Source organism: Petromyzon marinus, chromosome 11, assembly GCF_048934315.1.
Source record: "Petromyzon marinus isolate PM22_M1 ecotype Great Lakes invasive population chromosome 11, UKy_Petmar_22M1.pri1.0, whole genome shotgun sequence".
Lineage (NCBI taxonomy): Eukaryota > Metazoa > Chordata > Hyperoartia > Petromyzontiformes > Petromyzontidae > Petromyzon > Petromyzon marinus.
The window spans coordinates 13,142,570-13,161,677 of record NC_133677.1 but is presented as its reverse complement, the minus strand read 5'-3'; the positions used below and the strand labels follow the sequence as shown (position 1 = coordinate 13,161,677).

At 49.2% G+C, this 19,108-nt stretch overlaps 1 protein-coding gene across 6 annotated transcripts in view; it reads right to left on the bottom strand.

Annotated features, from left to right (window-relative positions):
* LOC116941200 (regulator of G-protein signaling 14-like) overlaps positions 1-18,747 on the bottom strand; it is a 173,273-nt gene extending 154,526 nt beyond the window's left edge. For 2 of the 6 annotated variants that reach the window (XM_076066392.1, XM_076066394.1), the window contains exons 1-2: positions 2,296-2,627; positions 1,397-1,573 (exon numbers count right to left, since the gene is read on the bottom strand). In XM_076066392.1, the coding sequence (XP_075922507.1) occupies positions 1,397-1,498 (102 nt within the window). In that variant the 5' untranslated portion in view covers positions 1,499-1,573; positions 2,296-2,627. Of the gene's footprint in view, positions 1-1,396; positions 1,574-2,295; positions 2,628-2,749; positions 2,921-18,612 lie in introns of those variants that run through there. The other 4 variants (XM_076066390.1, XM_076066389.1, XM_076066391.1 and 1 more) reach the window with 4 other exon arrangements.
* Between the last annotated feature and the right edge of the window lie 361 nt (positions 18,748-19,108).

Here is a 19,108-nt window from a genome sequence, read left to right as displayed (position 1 = left end):
GTTGAGCCAAGCTGGCCAGGAGTGGACGAATCTTAGGCCATTCTTCACCCAGTCTCTATGTATCGCTATGTATCTCTGAGTATCTGTGTATCGCTATGAGTCTCTATGTATCTCTGTGAGTCTCTGTGAGTCTATATCTATCTCTATGATACAGCAGCTTGGAGACAACTGGACTTATGCATTAGGAAATTTAAAAAAAACACAAGAACCATAGACCAGGCGGAACAGAAATGGAATTCAAGGACTCAAGTAATATTCTAACCACAAACACAGTTTTGCGGAGTGACGCTATCTGCGTACACACACACACAAGATAAACTCTTAGCATGGACACCAGTTGATCGATTCCTCAGCATGCAAAAAATGTTCGATGGTGTCCAGAACATAAACCACGTTTGTCTCCGTTTGGGAGATTTCTATTTGTTTTAATCAACCTCCGACTGGGAGAAATTATGTATTCTCTTAACCATTACACCTTCAACGGTGCTGTTTGTTGCTGGCCGCTTGGTGTTTTGGGGGAACTTGCGTGGCTGTTCAAGCGAGAGATACCGGACTCGCTAGGAGCTTATCTCGTATTAAGCCTGAGTGTGTGAAATGTACGACTCAAACTATAAACGAAAAACACCTACTTTTACATTTGCCAGGTAAGGCCCACTGAGCTGTATAGCTCTTTTTCAGAAGTGACCTGGCTGTCACTGATGAGAGCTCAACGAAGTGTCCGATCATTGTCTGGACATTAAAATCAGTTGCCAAATACTCTAAACGCGTGATGTGGATTCCAAACGTGGAGGGAAAAACCGGAGGACCCAGAGAAAAATCCACCCGACCACGTGGACAGAGAACATGCCAATTCCAAAATCCGGGCATCAGCTTTGGGATTGAACCCACGATCTCCTGTATACCAGGCGAGGGATCACATCTCGCCACTTGGCGACCTGCGGATAGCAAGTCCAGTACGCTGCTAACCATTACACCACAGCAGCAGCATGCCAAAAATTATGAACGCGGTCATTGCTAGAGTAACGCAGTAATCATCAGCGATGCACTCACACGACACTCCGGTGACATTTTAGAATTGAACCCACGACCGCCTGTACACCAGGCGAAGTAGTGAACGCCTCGCCACTGTGGCACCCCTGATCAATCACACCTTCAACGGCGCCGCCAGAGCAAAATCCACACGACCGCGCGGAGACACGCAAACTCCAAATATAGAGCAGGCGTCGGGGTCGGGATCGAACGCACGACCTCCCGTACACCAGGCGAGGCAGTTAACATCTCCTAGCCACCGCGGCGCCTTCAAACGGCGCCGTTCCTTTGCCGGGCCCGTTGGCGTTTTGTGGCCTCCCCGGTGCAAGCAGTGGGGGTGGGCGAGGTGGTCTGTGCAGGTACTCACGTGCAGCTCTTCCAGGGACTGGCAGAGGCTGCCCTGCTTGCTTGGAGGATGCCGGTGCAGCACCCGGCGGAAGGACGCATGCCGCCCCCGCAGGTGGAACATGGGGCCTGCGGGGAGCGGGCGATGGGGGGGCTCCAGCCGGCACGCCTTGCGCGACTCCCAGGGAGGGAGGAGGCGCTGTGGGTTCGGGCGGCCGGTTCAGGGGCAGAGAGGGAGGAGCGGGGGAGGGGCGCAAACGTGTTACAGCTGAGCGCGGAACGTAGCTACGTGCGTGTTGGTTGCCGCTGAGCGGGCGATGCCAGCGGCGGGCAAGGCTGTCGACAGGGTGGCACCGCAGCGAGGCGGGTGAGGAGGAGGAGCACGGGGTGGAGGAGAAGCGTTGTCAATCACAGGAGGAGAAGCGTTGTCAATCACAGGAGAGGCGTTGTCAATCACAGGAGGAGAAGCGTTGTCAATCACAGAGGAGAAGCGTTGTCAATCACAGGAGAAGCGTTGTCAATCACAGGAGAGGCGTTGTCAATCACAGGAGGAGAAGCGTTGTCAATCACAGGAGGAGAAGCGTTGTCAATCACAGGAGAAGCGTTGTCAATCACAGGAGAGGCGTTGTCAATCACAGGAGGAGAAGCGTTGTCAATCACAGGAGAAGCGTTGTCAATCACAGGAGGAGAAGCGTTGCCAATCACAGGAGAGGCGTTGTCAATCACAGGAGAGGCGTTGTCAATCACAGGAGGAGAAGCGTTGTCAATCACAGGAGAGGCGTTGTCAATCACAGGAGAAGTGTTGTCAATCACAGGAGAAGTGTTGTCAATCACAGGAGAAGCGTTGTCAATCACAGGAGAAGTCAATCACAGGAGAAGTGTTGTCAATCACAGAGGAGCTTCGCCACGCACTCTCCTTACACCGGCTCTCCTCCCTCTCTCTCCGCACTCCCTGTGCTCTCTCCGCTATCTCTCCGTGCCCCACTCTCTCTCTCCGTGCACCACTCTCTCTCCGCTATCTCTCTCTCCGCTATCTCTCTCCGCTATCTCTCTCCGCTATCTCTCTCTCCGCTATCTCTCTCTCTCCGCTATCTCTCTCTCCGTGCCCCACTCTCTCTCTCCGATGTCTCTCCCTGCTCAGTGCTCTCTCTCTCTCTCCGCTATCTCTCTCTCCGTGCCCCACTCTCTCTCTCTCCGCTATCTCTCCCTGCCCTGCGCGCTCTCTCTCTCCGTGCCCCACTCTCTCTCCGATGTCTCTCTCTGCCCCGCTCCAAAGCGGTTGTACCGCCTCCCACACGCCTCCCACCGCCCTTCTCCTCCTCCTCATCATCATATTTGAGGTGTTAGTCACTTCCTATCCAGAGAGGCCCCTCACTCACTCCTCACGCTTTCTCCTCCGGCTGCAAATCGTAACCGCGTGCAGAGGCAGCTCGTCTCCTTTGATGTTATCCTCGCCACGTCATTTCGGTTCCCAAAGTTCCCTGAGAATCCCGTCCCTTCGACTCGGCAAATCATCAGAGTCATCAGGCAGCGGCAGCAGCGGCATCTGGCAAACAGCAGCAAACGACATTGGAAGCGATGCAAATTTTTGAAATCGAGACTGTAAGTTATTTAGACGCTGCACCTACAAATTGGATTGCCTTCGTTACGGTAAAGGTGCAGCCCTGCAATTCCCCCTGGACATCTGCGACAAAGAGCTTCGTAGCTCATCGGATTCCTCCTCCAGGCCAAACAAAGATTCCGATTTCTCTCTCAGGCCACTGACTAACGCAGGGCTCGGCAGCCAAAATAACAGGACGGGGGCGTTTTTCTGGAATTCAACAAAAAAAAGAGCTCGAAATTTCAAGAGCCGCAATGCACCGTGTGGTGAATACGAAACGGCGGTTGTCGTGAATAAACGACGTGACGAGGCGGTCTCCTGAAAGAGCCACAGACTGCCGGCCCGTGGACGAGCGGCAGGGCCTCTCTAGGCTGTTTGGCCTACTCTTCCACGATGACCAGGTGTCTTGGAAGAGGTGGTGGTTAACTTTACCCCACCACACGCGACTTACTGATCACCCCTGTGGTGTTACGTATTCATGTTGCTGGTGGATAGAAGCGACTTACTGATCACCCCCGTTGTGTTACGTATTCATGTTGCTGGTGGATAGAAGCGACTTACTGATCACCCCTGTGGTGTTACGTATTCATGTTGCTGGTGGATAGAAGCGACTTACTGATCACCCCTGTTGTGTTACGTATTCATGTTGCTGGTGGATAGAAGCGACTTACTGATCACCCCTGTGATGTTACGTATTCATGTTGCTGGTGGATAGAAGCGACTTACTGATCACCCCTGTGATGTTACGTATTCATGTTGCTGGTGGATAGAAGCGGTGTGGGCAGGTGGGGGGGGGGGGGTTTCAGGGAATGGGTGGGGATAGCTTTTAAGAAATGTGTTTGAAAACGAAACTATTTTTTTATTTTACCAGGTAAGGAGGCCCACTGAGCTACGTAGCTCTTTTTCAGAAGCGACCTGGCCACAAATGATAGCTCAACGAAGTGGCTTGTCACGTGCAAATTTATAGCAGCAGCCAAATGCTGTCCGTGTCGCAGCAGTGCGGTGGCATTTTAGACACAATTCTGGTGGCATTTTAGACAAAATTCTGGTGGCATTTTAGACAAAATTCTGGTGGCATTTTAGACGGAGTTATCGCTACCAATCTCCCAGGCGCCCTCTCGCAGCCCACGTGGCCCACGGGACTATCAAAGAAGCCTCTGTTTTCGTCCCTTGTTTTTTGGCTTCCCTTTGCTCTTTGCCACAGAGCTCTGATTTTTCTTGCGTGAAAGAAAAAAAAATCCTCTTGGCTTGAGCAGTTATGTGGCCCAGTGTGTGTGCCCCGTGTGTGTCCATGCAAATATAGCATACGTAGGTTCGCCATGGGTGCTGTGTATGTGTGTGTGCGCGCGCGCACAGTGAGCGAATTGTAAACAAAACAAAATCAGTGCTGGAAATCTATATTTTGACAGGTTTGTATAAATAGCACCGTATACACACGACTGTCCACGTGGAGTAAATATAGACCGTATATGCATGGCTCTTTTATACAGCGGCATTTCACTTATATGAGCAGTCTGTCAACGTGTTCTGTTTAGAGGAAACGTCACGCTAAACTAAAACTAAGCTTATTTTTTTACCAACTAAGGCTCACTGAGCTACTTAGCTCTTTTTCAAAAGCGACCTGGCCACAAGTGATAGCTCAACGAAAGTGTATTTTCGTGAACGCACGTTGACTCTAAATGTGGAGGGGAAAACCCGGAGGACTCGGAGAAAAATCCACACGACCACGGGAAGAGAGACACACAAATTCCAAATATACAGCAGCAGCAGCAGGTGTCAGGGTCGGGATCGAACCCACGACCTCCTGTACACCAGGCGAGGTAGTTAACATCTCCAAGCCACCGTGATGATGAGAGAGAGAGACACGCAAACTCCAAATATACAGCAGCAGCAGGTGTCAGGGTCGGGATCGAACCCACGACCTCCTGTATACCAGGCGAGGTAGTTAACATCTCCTAGCCACCGTGATGATGAGAGAGAGAGACACGCAAACTCCAAATATACAGCAGCAGCAGAAGGTGTCAGGGTCGGGATCGAACCCACGACCTCCTGTAGACTCGGCGCTCTGCATTTACTCCGAAGCCAAATCACGGAGAATTTGTTCAAATGCTACGGCCCAGTGCTGGCTTCTCCCGTCGATTCGACGCTACGACAATTGTGGGTATTATTTTGTTCCCATGGCTTTCCAAATAGCGGACAAGGAGTGCCGGGTCCGCGACTCACGAGCGCGGCTACAACAGATCCTTTCAATCTTGATTTGAAGATTTCGTGACTGCAGGAATCCACACCCTTTGGTTATTTCGGTAAAATAACGTAGGTAGGAAAATAAAAATAACAAATCACGACGTTTCGGTCGCAACACAACAAGCGGTCGTCCTCAGGCGGAAAAAATCATCCTCAACCTCTTGTTGTTGTTGTAACAGCTCTCTCGCTGGTCCAGCAGTGGAGAGCTGTTATTTAACCTAGTGTTGTTGTAACAGCTCTCTCGCTGGTACAGCAGTGAAGAGTTGTTATTTAACCTAGTGTTGTTGTTGTTGTAACAGCTCTCTCTCTAGTTCAGCAGTGGAGAGCTGTTATTTAACCTCTTGTTGTTGTTGTAACAGCTCTCTCGCTGGTCCAGCAGTGGAGAGTTGTTATTTAACCTCTTGTTGTTGTAACAGCTCTCTCGCTGGTTCAGCAGTGGAGAGCTGTTATTTAACCTCTTGTTGTTGTTGTAACAGCTCTCTCGCTGGTTCAGCAGTGGAGAGCTGTTATTTAACCTCTTGTTGTAACAGCTCTCTCGCTGGTTCAGCAGTGGAGAGCTGTTATTTAGCCTAGTGTTGTTGTTGTTGTAACAGCTCTCTCGCTAGTTCAGCAGTGGAGAGTTGTTATTTAACCTCTTGTTGTTGTAACAGCTCTCTCGCTGGTCCAGCAGTGGAGAGCTGTTATTTAACCTCTTGTTGTTGTTGTAACAGCTCTCTCTAGTTCAGCAGTGGAGAGCTGTTATTTAACCTCTTGTTGTTGTTGTTGTAACAACTCTCTCGCTGGTTCATCAGTTCCACTGCTGGGTTATTTTTTCCCGCCCGAGGACGACCGCTTGTGGTGTTGCGATCGAAACGTCGTGATATTTCATTATTTGCATTATTTAATTTTTCTACCTCCGTGACTTTACCGAAAGAACCAAAGAGTTTAGATCCTTCTTCTTTGGTTCTTTCGGTAAAGTCACGTAGAATGAGAATAAAATAATAAATTAATAAAATAAAATAACACAATACAATTCTCACGACGTTTCGGTCACAACACAAGTGGCCTTGTCCTCCAGTCGCGTCCCTTCACCTGATGAAGGCCACTTGTGTTGTGGCCGAAACGTCGTGAGAATTTAATTGTTATTTTATTTTATTAATTTATTATTTTATTCTCATTCTACGTGACTTTACCGAAAGAACCAAAAAAGACGAATCCTTGCAGTCACGAAAGCTTTACATCGAAGTTTAGATCCTGTCGAGCGCGATTCTTGTCGGGGTCCTTCTGGCTCACGTCGCCGCCGGCCTTGGCGAGGGGGCCCCTTCTCCCTCCGGCAGAGGCCTCACGAGCACCCCCTGCCCAAGGGTAGGACGCCCGTGACTGTGTGCGGGTTCGAGTGTCCGTCCGCCGTGACGGTCCGAGGTCGTCGCCCTCAACGCGCGTCCGAGCGCGATGATGGATCGGGGTTCTTGCGCCCGGCTGACCGCAGACCGCAGCGCTGAACGTAAACGGAAGGCCCTGGTCCGCGGTTCTTCCACGATATCTGCGTATTTACTTCCAAAATCCACGGACTCAGGAATTGACGATTAAAGGCTGCTAACCGCAGAGTGGTTTCCCGCAACACTTGTCCGGGCAATTGTCATTCATCAGCATTCAAAAAAAAACACTTGAGCAAATTGTGCCCACGGGTTCCCAGCATTAAGCGCCCCAAGCATTACGGAGCTGCAAACTACGGTTTCACTGAACCCACGCGTCCGTCACTGGGGGGCATCGTCAGGTCTCTGCGGTAATACCAGCAGGGCCCGCGGGCCCAGAGAGTCTCTCTCTCTCTCCGCTCAACCGAGGGCGGCGCAGATATATACGGACCGTGGGTAAAAACAATTTCACAGTGGTGTTCTTCGCGTCCTTTCGAGAGTGCCGATACACCGTGACACTGCAACACGCGTGAAGCGGCTTTTAATATATGCCGAGCGCATGGTGAGTGGCCGTCCGCCTTGTTACCGTCTAATTGACCACAAGTAACAAACACATGCACGAGTACGTGTGTGTGTGTGTTTAATTTATTTCGCACCGTATGTAGCCAACAGTGCCAATCGGAGTAAAGTAGTTTACAGCAATACCTCGATATACCAAGTAGATGCGTTCCTGGAGCTTTGTACGTGTATTGAAACTCCGTATATTGAGCAACTCACAATATTAGTACATTGAGGATGCGTTCCTAGCCTTTGTAACTTCACCATTTTATACTATAAAGACTTCATAACTTACCATTCATATTGTAATGTTATGTTTTATACTGTATAGTATTAAAATTAAATGGTGTAGGCCAATCAGTTTCAAGGACAACGCATATATTACCAGAGCCATGTTCGCATGTTCACCACAAGTCCGTGTGATTAATGCGAACTTGATTCCTTGCTAAAGGTTTCTATTTTGTGTTTAACACCTCCTCTTTCATTTCCAGAAAGGGTAAAACCTACTCTTATTTTTTCATATTAAAATGGCATACTGACGTAAATAAAATAAATCTAATTTAAACAATGTATTCTTATTTATATCGCACCGAAGATAGGATTTTTTAAAAAATATATATCGCAGTGCATTTATGATTTTACTTCGTTTTCAGCTTCCTGTGTAAAATAATCGTAAACGACCCAAAGTTCACGAGACCGAATCCTCCTTTATCGAATATACGCACATCGACGTACGACTGTCTATGCAGCACTGGTGATAGAAGTCTGTACGTACATCATCTTCCAAGACTTTGTAATGGACTCTTGTGAGCCAACAGCCACTTTGTCTCCACGCTCAAACAAGCTTGGGCAACGTCAAATCCCTTTCCTGGTCCTTGCTCCAGCGGTTTAAATTACACATTCCCATGGCAGGAGGCAGTATGTGTATAAGATCATCGTCATTATCATGAGTAATGTCTCTCCACCGCTGGATGACCCTCCATTCCATCGCCATCCCTCAAGAGTTGCGCGATGTCACAATCCATCCGGTTCCTGCACGTGAACTGTTACCATCGCTCCGTCTCCCCTGGGGTCGTACTGTCAGGTGCGTTCGCTCCTTTGGCTGACAATCCATCACCAGTCTTGTCCATTGGCCACCACAGAGTTCCTTCAAGCAACGTGTTCTGCCCAAGCCCACTCGATGGCTAAACAAATGGCTCACAAGTGTCTCTGGTGGATAATAGTCCATCTCTATACTGGTGACTAATAGCCCATATCTATAATGTTGAATAGACCATATCTAGAACGGTGGATAATAGTCCATATCTATAATGTTGAATAATAGCCCATCTCTATAATGTTGAATAATAGTCCATATCTATAACGGTGGATAATAGTCCATATATAATGGTGAATAATAGCCCATATCTATGTTGACTAATAGTCCATCTCTATAATGTTGAATAATAGCCCATATCTATAATGTTAAATAATTGACCATATCTATAACGGTGGATAATAGTCCATATCTATAACGGTGGATAATAGCCCATATCTAAAACGGTGGATAATAGTCCGACTCTATAATGCTGAATAATAAGTCCATCTCTATAATCCACGAGTTTCCCATCGTCTCGCCAGAGGCTTTACCGCCGCACCCAGCGAGTCATTCAAATTGAATCGTCCGGCGATCACTGCCGGGGGGAGGGCGGATTAACCCAATAGGCCAATGAGGACTAGGTACCTCATCCGCTGTCGGGCCTCCTTTATGCCCTCCAAGCAATGTTGAAGTAACAGCTGAGCGATGGTCGTGGACATTGTCTTTGTATTACGATGACATCATGCATGTCATCATGACATCACATCATACATGACATCATGATATCACATCGTGCATCACATAATGCATGACTGTGCCATAGCTTAAAGCTATGAATAAACAAATGTTGTCTCAAGGAATAAGTGCAGTGAGTGATTTATGTTTGATTAATTTACCAAGGCTCGAGTAAATGTGTAAATTAATACTTTTGATGACTTCATATTTTTTGTTGTTGCTATATATCGTATTGCTTCGTTCTTCGCACGGGATATTTTACGGAGATGCTCGTGAATTTCACAGATATTGGCCTACGGATACCGTACGTGCAGCGGCTGCAGATGCGTCTAAAGTTTCAAGAAGTTCTCTAGCTCTCTCATCTCTTTATCTCTCATCACTTTTTCTCTCTCGCTCTCTCTCTCTCTCTATGCAGTCGTATAGAGTTCCAAATGCGATTCGCGGATATCCAAGATCACGGAGAGCAAGTTCGTGAGCAACAAGGAAACACTGTCACACGAACTTCGGCCCTTCCTTCCGATCAGCCGTGGGGGGCAGCTCGTAGCCCTGAATCTGCCCCCCGACTCTACCGCGACGCATCGGCGACTTCGTTCAAACGTCCCACGGCAAAGCGCGATGCCGCTAACCGAGCTCGGCCAGGCGGCGATGTGTGTGTGTTGAACTTCTTTCGCGCCGTACGTGGCCAACAGTGCTAATTGGGAGGCGCGATGTTGATGATGATGGTGAGACGGGGATGCTTGCCACTGCCCGCCGTGCCACATTGCTAGTATCTATGCTGCAGTCACCCGATGCCCTCATTGTTTGTGGGCATCGCTGCTCTGCCTCGCGTTCTTGCCGGAGGGCGATTTGGCACGGTGGGCCGCGTACGGTGCCAAAGAAGTTCACGGTGCGTGCGAGCCTGTGGGTCGGGCCGAGACTCCTGCGGGTCCTCCCTCACCACGGCGATGCAAACTGCCGCCCCGTCACTCATCTACACAGTGGCACAGTCACTGCCATCCAGCTTGGCCCGGCAGCTCTATACACAAAACTGCCACACGCACAATTAAATACACCCAATGCGCTCCATCGTAACGGGGAACAACGCTGCAACTAACACCAATCCCACCCCCCCCCCCCCCCCCCCCCCTAGCTTCATGTTCCGGAGAACATCCTGCCAACAAAGATCCACAGAGACACGCAAACTGCAAGGTAGTGTACCGGTGTTCTTGCCAACGACAAAGGGACCTTTACCCATCATCAACCAACACCATCAACAATGTTCCTCGTCTCAAGTGCCCCATCCCTCTGCTAGGATCGTGCCGCTGTTACCGTCCTAGAATCTCACCCAGATACAACTAGAAGGCTGGCGAACAGAGTGGAACAACAACGCGCTAGTCCACAATAAACTCCTCATTCGAGACCCCACACATCGCACTCCCCTGGCTTTGACAATTCCTTGAAGACACCAGCAGTGTAAACCATCAGCCACACCAGAATATCGACAGGCCGATGAGCTGATCTCCTTCATGAAAGGGATATGGAAGAAGACTCAGCCATAGTAGTGTGACTGTGACCATGAAACCCAAACTATGGACCACAGAGTAAACCACGAAGTCTGCGCCCCTTCAACGGAGGGACAGCAAGACGACACGAACTCTCTCCTGAAGCCCTCTCGTCCTCGTTGACATTTATCTCCTGAACACAACTGTACCGCCATACACAAATAATAGAATACAATCTACTGCTGGATGGCCTCCAAAGCCGTGCTGACCTCTCACGGTTTTGAGATTTAACAACAAAAAAAAACACTTGGCTAGAAGAACACGAAGCAGCCACGAGCGAGCATAGCAACATAGTTAAACAATATCTACACACATACAAAATTGCATGGTTGTTGCTGTAGTTTTAAACCAAGGCCAGATGGGCGAGAGAGCACGTGACGTGGATGAGTGGGTAGCGATGTCACGCCTGGTTCTAAGGTCGGCTCGGCTAACAGCGGAGTGGACGCAACATCCCACTCAGGGCCCTCTGGCCTCCTTGGAGAGGACACATCACAGGCACTTTCGATAAACATCACCTTCTCGTCCGTAACTGCCACGTAATGAACTACGACAGTCAGCCGGCCGATTGGTCTTCCGCACTTGTGGTTACTCGGCAGTGTTTGTGTAAACTCTGGAGGGAGTTTTGCCGTTCTGTGGCTCATCAGCACGGTCAGCCGTACTAAACCACCACTGCTCGATTAACAGAAGTTATTGGTAAGTAGTAATAATGTACTTGTTTATCCAGGAAAGCCGCACTGAGTCGAAGGACTCATCTTCAGGAGGGTCCTTGCCACATTGGTTTGTTGACTTTAATGTGTTCAGCCAATGAATGATCGGTGTTTATTATACACGTGGGAGGGAACCGGAGCACCCGGGGGAAAAACCCACGCACGCGAGGGGGCAACGCTCCATCCAGATGGAAACAGATGGCGATTAGTCCACTCGCTTGCACTGTTTTCTCGTGGCGAGCCCAGGGTACGGCACCTGGACGCCCACCCAACATTATTTCTGTGATCCACCAAGCCTCGCCTCCACAGTGCTGCATTGCAGGCGTGCGTAGCCGCCACCACGACCACCAACCCAGCTAAGTGCCCACTACAGTCTCCATACAGACTCCACACTCATTTGCAGAGGTGTGAGGGCCCCCACACCGCCTGTGTGAGGAGTTTTCGCATTCGTGTATTGTCGGGGGCCGCACTAAAGGCCACCAGGGGCCGCCAGTGGCCAGCGGGCCTTTGCGATGGAGAACGCCATGGCCATCAGCAGTGGCGGAAATAGGCCGGAATCGCCGTGATGAGTGTAAAAATGTGAACCCTGCGACTGCGTCCCGTTCCGGAAGGAATCAATGATTAATCTTTTTTGTATTTCAATCACAGATAGACCCCCCCCCCACCCAGACGAACAAAAAGACCCACAGATAGCCACAGACACGCACAGAGACCCACACACAAAGCGAATCTCCTCCTCCTTCCTCCTCAGATCTAGTTGGGGGGGGGGGGGGTTGAACCATTTATGAGTTGCCAGAGTAATTTCTTCCTATTTCCAGCCCTGTGCCGTCAGTGCAACAACAACACAAACCATCGTAGTTCTGCCCACGAGTGGCACCACAAGGGAGTGGCGGGGGGGGGGGCATCATAAAACACCGTTTAGCGACCCCCACCACTAAAACTCGCTGTCAATGACAACGTAGTGGGGGAGGGGTACAGATGGGTGTGAGCAGGCCCGGACTGGCCACAGGGGCAGCAGTCCGTAGGACAAATGCCCGGTGGGCCGGTCCATTGCGCGGGCCGGTGGACCGATCTCTGTGGGGGAATTGACAAATGTGGTCATAGTTTAATATATTAACATTTTTTAAAAATTTCAATATTGTATTACCTTTGTGTACGCTTCATGCTTATTTACGCTCTCATTTAGCATTACGTCTCCTCAATATTCGGCAGCCCCTAATGATTATTTCTCACCGGGCCCCGTTTGTTTGTTTTTTGGACCCAGCCCCCCAAAATGTGGGCCACCTGAGATCGCACGGCAAGTTGGGCCCCGCTGGGCCCGACTTTCATAAGTCACCCCAGTCTCGTCGCTGGGTTATGAGCTGTCTCGGCTCGAGTGGTTCCATCACGGCGATGTTTCATCCTCCTCCAGGCACGCCGCACTTTGAGGGGTTCTAACGGGAAATCCATCGCGTTCGGAGTAGTGGTGTTTACTCTCTCCCGAGTGTAAACTCCAAGCTAGAGAGACCGCTGTAGCCGAGGTGGTGGGATATTGGACGCACGATCCGATGATGCTGATGCTGCTATCGCATTAGCAGTCGTGCACAAGCATAAATAACCACATTAAAACTATGGCCTTAAAAGGAACACAGTATTGTATTTAATAGGCGAAGTTTCGGGGCCCTATTTAAAAGATTAGTGACCAATTCAAAAGTCATTCGCTTTCAAATACATAATCACATTTTTTTAATGCGGGGAGCGTAGTCGCACTGATCTCTGCTGACCTCTAGCGTGCCCTTCACAGCCTATAACACCTGTTATGCATGACGATAGCTCATCCAAGCGCTGTCCAGACCCATCCAAGCGCCGTCCAAGCTCGTGGCCTGCTGAGCTTCGAGTTCCGAGGAGATCGGGCGCGTTGCAGATGGTAACGGCATGTGTTGCGGATGGTAACGGCACGTGTAGCCTTAACAGACTATAGGGGCAAGTGCTGTTAGCGAGCAACATCTATGAAGGCCGGCAGGGCACACGAGGTGACGAACACCGCCTTTGTCTCCCCAGTGGAAATGTTGACACATCGTAGTCATTTGAAGCCACCAGGGCCGGTTCAAATAATCGTCATTGGCCGTGAGTGGGAATCGAACTCGGATGACCGGGTTCGTAGTGCAGCGCGCCAGGTGCTATGCTACATCACCAAAGACAAAGATCCCCCCAGTAGCCATAACAGACTGTTGGGGCAAGTGCCGATGTTTACACACCGCACCAGGTACTTATTTGAGGTTGAGTCGACCTAGGGGAGGCCCAGTACCGGTTCAGATAATCGTCACTGTGGTGTTGGCCTTGAGCGGCGGGAATCGAACTCGGGTCGCCGGGTTTGTAGCGCAGCGCTAACCACTACACCACCGCTCCTCACAGACACACACACAAACACACAGATACACACACACAGAGACACAGACAGACACACACAGACACAAACACACACACAGACACACACAGAGAGACACACACAGACACAGAGACAAACACACACACACAGACACACACAGAGACACACACAGACACACACACAGAGACACACACACAGACAAACACACAGAGACACACACGCACAGACAAACACACACAGAGACAAACACACAACAACCGCCATTCGCCACTAAGTGGCGGTGACGTCACCACGACGCTTGTGCCAGGCTACGTGCACATTGAGGCCACGTGAAGTGTCGAACGCCCGCTGGCAGGAGGTCACGGGGCAGACCCAGGCGCCACGGGTCGACTGACTGAGATGACTGGCTGATGCACCACCTGTGCCCCCTACTGTGCCAACCTGCTGTGCTTTAGCCACCCGGCACTCCGCTCGTTGTTGTGAGCGTCGCTCCTCCACCCTCCGTTGTTGTTGGAGGGCGACTACCTCCAACTGCCCAGTAGCGTCCTTCACGAGCCTCCTCCACAGAGGCCGATCTTCACACCGCTGGTACCAGTCATCGGCAAGTCCACTCAGCTCCACGTCCTCCTGTACCACATCACTCCATCTCTTCTCAAGCCCGTGCCGCGCCCGCTTAGCCCCCTCAATCCAGCCAAACAAAAGCTGTTTCGGCATGCGGTGGCTGGGCATGCGGGCTACATGACCCAACCAACACAGCCTTGCCTGCCGGAGGAGCTCACCGATGGGACCTTGCCCAGATCTTTCAAGGATTTGTGAGCTCCTCACACAATCCAGTCTGGTTAAACCCAGGATGGATCGTAGGCAGGCCAGCCTAAATGTTTCTAACCGGCGAAGAGACAAACACAGACACAGAGACAAACACACACAGAGACACACACACAGACACAGAGACACACACACAGACACAGAGACAAACACAGATACACACACAGAGACACAGAGACAAACACAGAGACACAGAGACACACACCGAGACAAACACAGACACACACATTGACACACACAGACACATTGATACACAGACACATTGACACACAAACACAGACACACACAGAGACAAACACACATAGAGACACACAGACACATTGACACAAACACACACAGACACACACACACACAAAGACACACACAGCGACACAGAGACACACACACACAGACACAGAGACACACACAAAGACACACACAGCGACACAGAGACACACACATTGACACAAACACACACAGACACATTGACACAAACACACAGACACATAGACACACACGCACACCAACAGCTCCCCCCACACACACAAATGATTAATACACAAAACCTTCCATTCATGCGCACAGTGCCATGTTAACAGTCTAACACAAAGATCAAAAGACAAAGATCCCCCGTATAGCCTTAACAGACTGTAGGGGCAAGTGCTGTTAGCGAGCACCTATGAAGGCCGGAACGGTACACGAGGGGGTGGGTAGCACCACGCCCGACCGCCTTTGTCTCCCCAGTGGCAATGTTTTTATCCACCGCACCTGGTACTCATTTGAGGCTGAGTCGACCTAGGGGAGGCCCAGGACCGGTTCAGATAATCGTCACTGGTGTTGGCCGTGAGCGAAAATCGAACCCGGGTCGCCGGGTTCGTAGCGCAGCGCGCTAACCGCTACACTACCGCTCCCCACAGTCTAACACACACGTACACACACACGTACACACACGTAAATACACGTACACACCCACACGCGCGTACACACACGTAAACACACGTACACACCCACACGCGCGTACACACACACACGTACACCCCCACACGTACACACACCCACGTACACACACGTAAAAACAGACACGTACACACACACACGTACACACCCACAGGCGTGTACACACACACACACACGTGTACACACACGTGTACACACACGTACACACACACGTACACACCCACGTACACACACACGTACACACACGTAAACACAGACACGTACACACACCCACACGCGCGTACACACGTGCGTACACACACGTACACACACGTACACACACACGTGTACACACACACGTGTACACACACACGTGTACACACACACGTGTACACACACACGTGTACACACGCGCGTGAAGCGTAGCGGTGGAGTAATGTGTTTAACGCACTGCGCGCTCACAACCCCGCTCCCGAGTTCGATCCCCGGCCCCGGCTAACGTCAGTGGCGAGCGGCAACCCGACGAATCGGCCCTGTGCGGCCCACGTCACCACCGGCGCGGTGAAGTATGGTGAAGTATGAAGTACAGTGAAGTGTGGTGAAGTTTAGTGAAGTTTAGTGAAGTGTGGTGGAGTTTAGTGAAGTGTGGTGAAGTATGGTGAAGTTTAGTGAAGTATGGTGAAGTTTACTGAAGTATGGTGAAGTTTAGTGAAGTATGGTGAAGTGTGGTGAAGTACAGTGAAGTGTGGTGAAGTATGGTGAAGTTTAGTGAAGTTTAGTGAAGTGTGGTGAAGTTTGGTGAAGTATGGTGAAGTTTAGTGAAGTTTGGTGAAGTTTGGTGAAGTTTAGTGAAGTATGGTGAAGTTTGGTGAAGTTTGGTGAAGTTTAGTGAAGTTTAGTGAAGTATGGTGAAGTTTAGTGAGGTATGGTGAAGTATGGTGAAGTTTAGTGAAGTTTAGTGAAGTGTGGTGAAGTATGGTGAAGTTTAGTGAAGTGTGGTGAAGTATGGTGAAGTTTAGTGAAGTTTGGTGAAGTTTAGTGAAGTATGGTGAAGTCTAGTGAAGTATGGTGGAGTATGGTGAAGTTTAGTGAAGTATGGTGATGGTGAAATTTGGTGAAGTATGGTGAAGTTTGGTGAAGTATGGTGAAGTTTAGTGAAGTTTGGTGAAGTTTGGTGAAGTTTAGTGAAGTGTGGTGAAGTATGGTGAAGTTTGGTGAAGTTTAGTGAAGTATGGTGATGGTGAAGTTTAGTGAAGTGTGGTGAAGTTTGGTGAAGTATGGTGAAGTTTAGTGAGGTTTGGTGAAGTTTAGTGACGTTTAGTGAAGTATGGTGACGTTTAGTGAAGTATGGTGAAGTTTAGTGAAGTTTAGTGAAGTATGGTGAAGTTTAGTGAAGTATGGTGATGGTGAAGTATGGTGAAGTTTAGTGAAGTTTGGTGAAGTATGGTGAAGTATAGTGCAGTATGGTGAAGTTTAGTGAAGTTTGGTGAAGTTTAGTGACGTATGGTGATGGTGAAGTTTGGTGAAGTTTGGTGAAGTTTAGTGAAGTTTGGTGAAGTATGGTGAAGTTTAGTGAAGTTTAGTGAAGTATGGTGAAGTATGGAGAAGTTTAGTGAAGTATGGTGAAGTATAGTGAAGTATGGTGAAGTTTGGTGAAGTTTGGTGAAGTTTAGTGAAGTATGGTGATGGTGAAGTTTGGTGAAGTTTAGTGAAGTTTGATGAAGTTTGGTGAAGTTTAGTGAAGTATGGTGAAGTATAGTGAAGTATGGTGAAGTATGGTGAAGTATAGTGAAGTATGGTGAAGTGTGGTGAAGTTTAGTGAAGTATGGTGAAGTATGGTGAAGTTTAGTGAAGTATGGTGAAGTTTAGTGAAATATGGTGAAGTTTGGTGAAGTTTAGTGAAGTATGGTGATGGTGAAGTTTGGTGAAGTATGGTGAAGTATGGTGAAGTTTAGTGAAGTATAGTGAAGTTTAGTGAAGTATGGTGATGGTGAAGTTTGGTGAAGTTTGGTGAAGTTTAGTGAAGTTTAGTGAAGTATGGTGAAGTTTAGTGAAGTATGGTGATGGTGAAGTATGGTGAAGTTTAGTGAAGTTTGGTGAAGTATGGTGAAGTATAGTGCAGTATGGTGAAGTTTAGTGAAGTTTGGTGAAGTTTAGTGACGTATGGTGATGGTGAAGTTTGGTGAAGTTTGGTGAAGTTTAGTGAAGTTTGGTGAAGTATGGTGAAGTTTAGTGAAGTTTAGTGAAGTATGGTGAAGTATGGAGAAGTTTAGTGAAGTATGGTGAAGTATAGTGAAGTATGGTGAAGTTTGGTGAAGTTTGGTGAAGTTTAGTGAAGTATGGTGATGGTGAAGTTTGGTGAAGTTTAGTGAAGTTTGATGAAGTTTGGTGAAGTTTAGTGAAGTATGGTGAAGTATAGTGAAGTATGGTGAAGTATGGTGAAGTATAGTGAAGTATGGTGAAGTGTGGTGAAGTTTAGTGAAGTATGGTGAAGTATGGTGAAGTTTAGTGAAGTATGGTGAAGTTTAGTGAAATATGGTGAAGTTTGGTGAAGTTTAGTGAAGTATGGTGATGGTGAAGTTTGGTGAAGTATGGTGAAGTATGGTGAAGTTTAGTGAAGTATAGTGAAGTTTAGTGAAGTATGGTGATGGTGAAGTTTGGTGAAGTTTGGTGAAGTTTAGTGAAGTATGGTGATGGTGAAGTTTGGTGAAGTTTAGTGAAGTTTGATGAAGTTTGGTGAAGTTTAGTGAAGTATGGTGAAGTATAGTGAAGTATGGTGAAGTATGGTGAAGTATAGTGAAGTATGGTGAAGTTTAGTGAAGTATGGTGAAGTATGGTGAAGTTTAGTGAAGTATGGTGAAGTTTAGTGAAATATGGTGAAGTTTGGTGAAGTTTAGTGAAGTATGGTGATGGTGAAGTTTGGTGAAGTATGGTGAAGTATGGTGAAGTTTAGTGAAGTATAGTGAAGTTTAGTGAAGTATGGTGATGGTGAAGTTTGGTGAAGCGAACCGCGACGACGGTCGTGACACTAAGTTTGGGTGACGTCGCCACGGCGCCTGTGCCAGGCTAGGTGCACGTCTGCGTGGCGAGCCAGTGACGCAAGAAGACCGGTTACCGGAACTCTCTCACACACAGAGTTCCACTGTTATATCACTCTCAGCAGCAACGTGGTGTTAGCGAGCACCTATTGAGAGCGGCACTGCACGCGGCCGCCTTTGTCTCCCCGCACGGCTGCGATGCCACCCACGAGTACAGTAGGAGTACAGTACTCACTTGAGGCTAAGTTGACCTGGAGGCGGCACGGCCCCGCTGGAGCAGCAGCTGCATGTGGTGGGGTGGAGGGAGACAGCTCGCTCAACGCGGTGGGCGAGCCTAGGGTGTGGGTCGGTGTGTGAGTGTGTGTCGGTGTGTGTGTGTGAGTCGGTGTGTGGGTGTGAGTCGGTGTGAGTCGGTGTGAGTGTGTGTGAGTCGGTGTGTGTGTGAGTGTGTGTGAGTCGGTGTGTGTGTGTGAGTGAGTCGGTGTGTGTGAGTCGTTGTGTGTGTGTGAGTCGGTGTGTGTGAGTCGGTGTGTGTGTGTGTGAGTCGGGGTGTGTGAGTCGGTGTGTGTGTGTCGGTGTGTGTGTGTGAGTCGGTGTGTGAGTCGGTGTGTGTGTGAGTCGGTGTGTGTAAGTCGGTGTGTGTGTGTGAGTGAGTGTGTGAGTCGGTGTGTGTGTGTGAGATTGAGTGAGACGAGAGAGTCAGAGAGAGGGAGCGAGTGATTGAGAGTGAG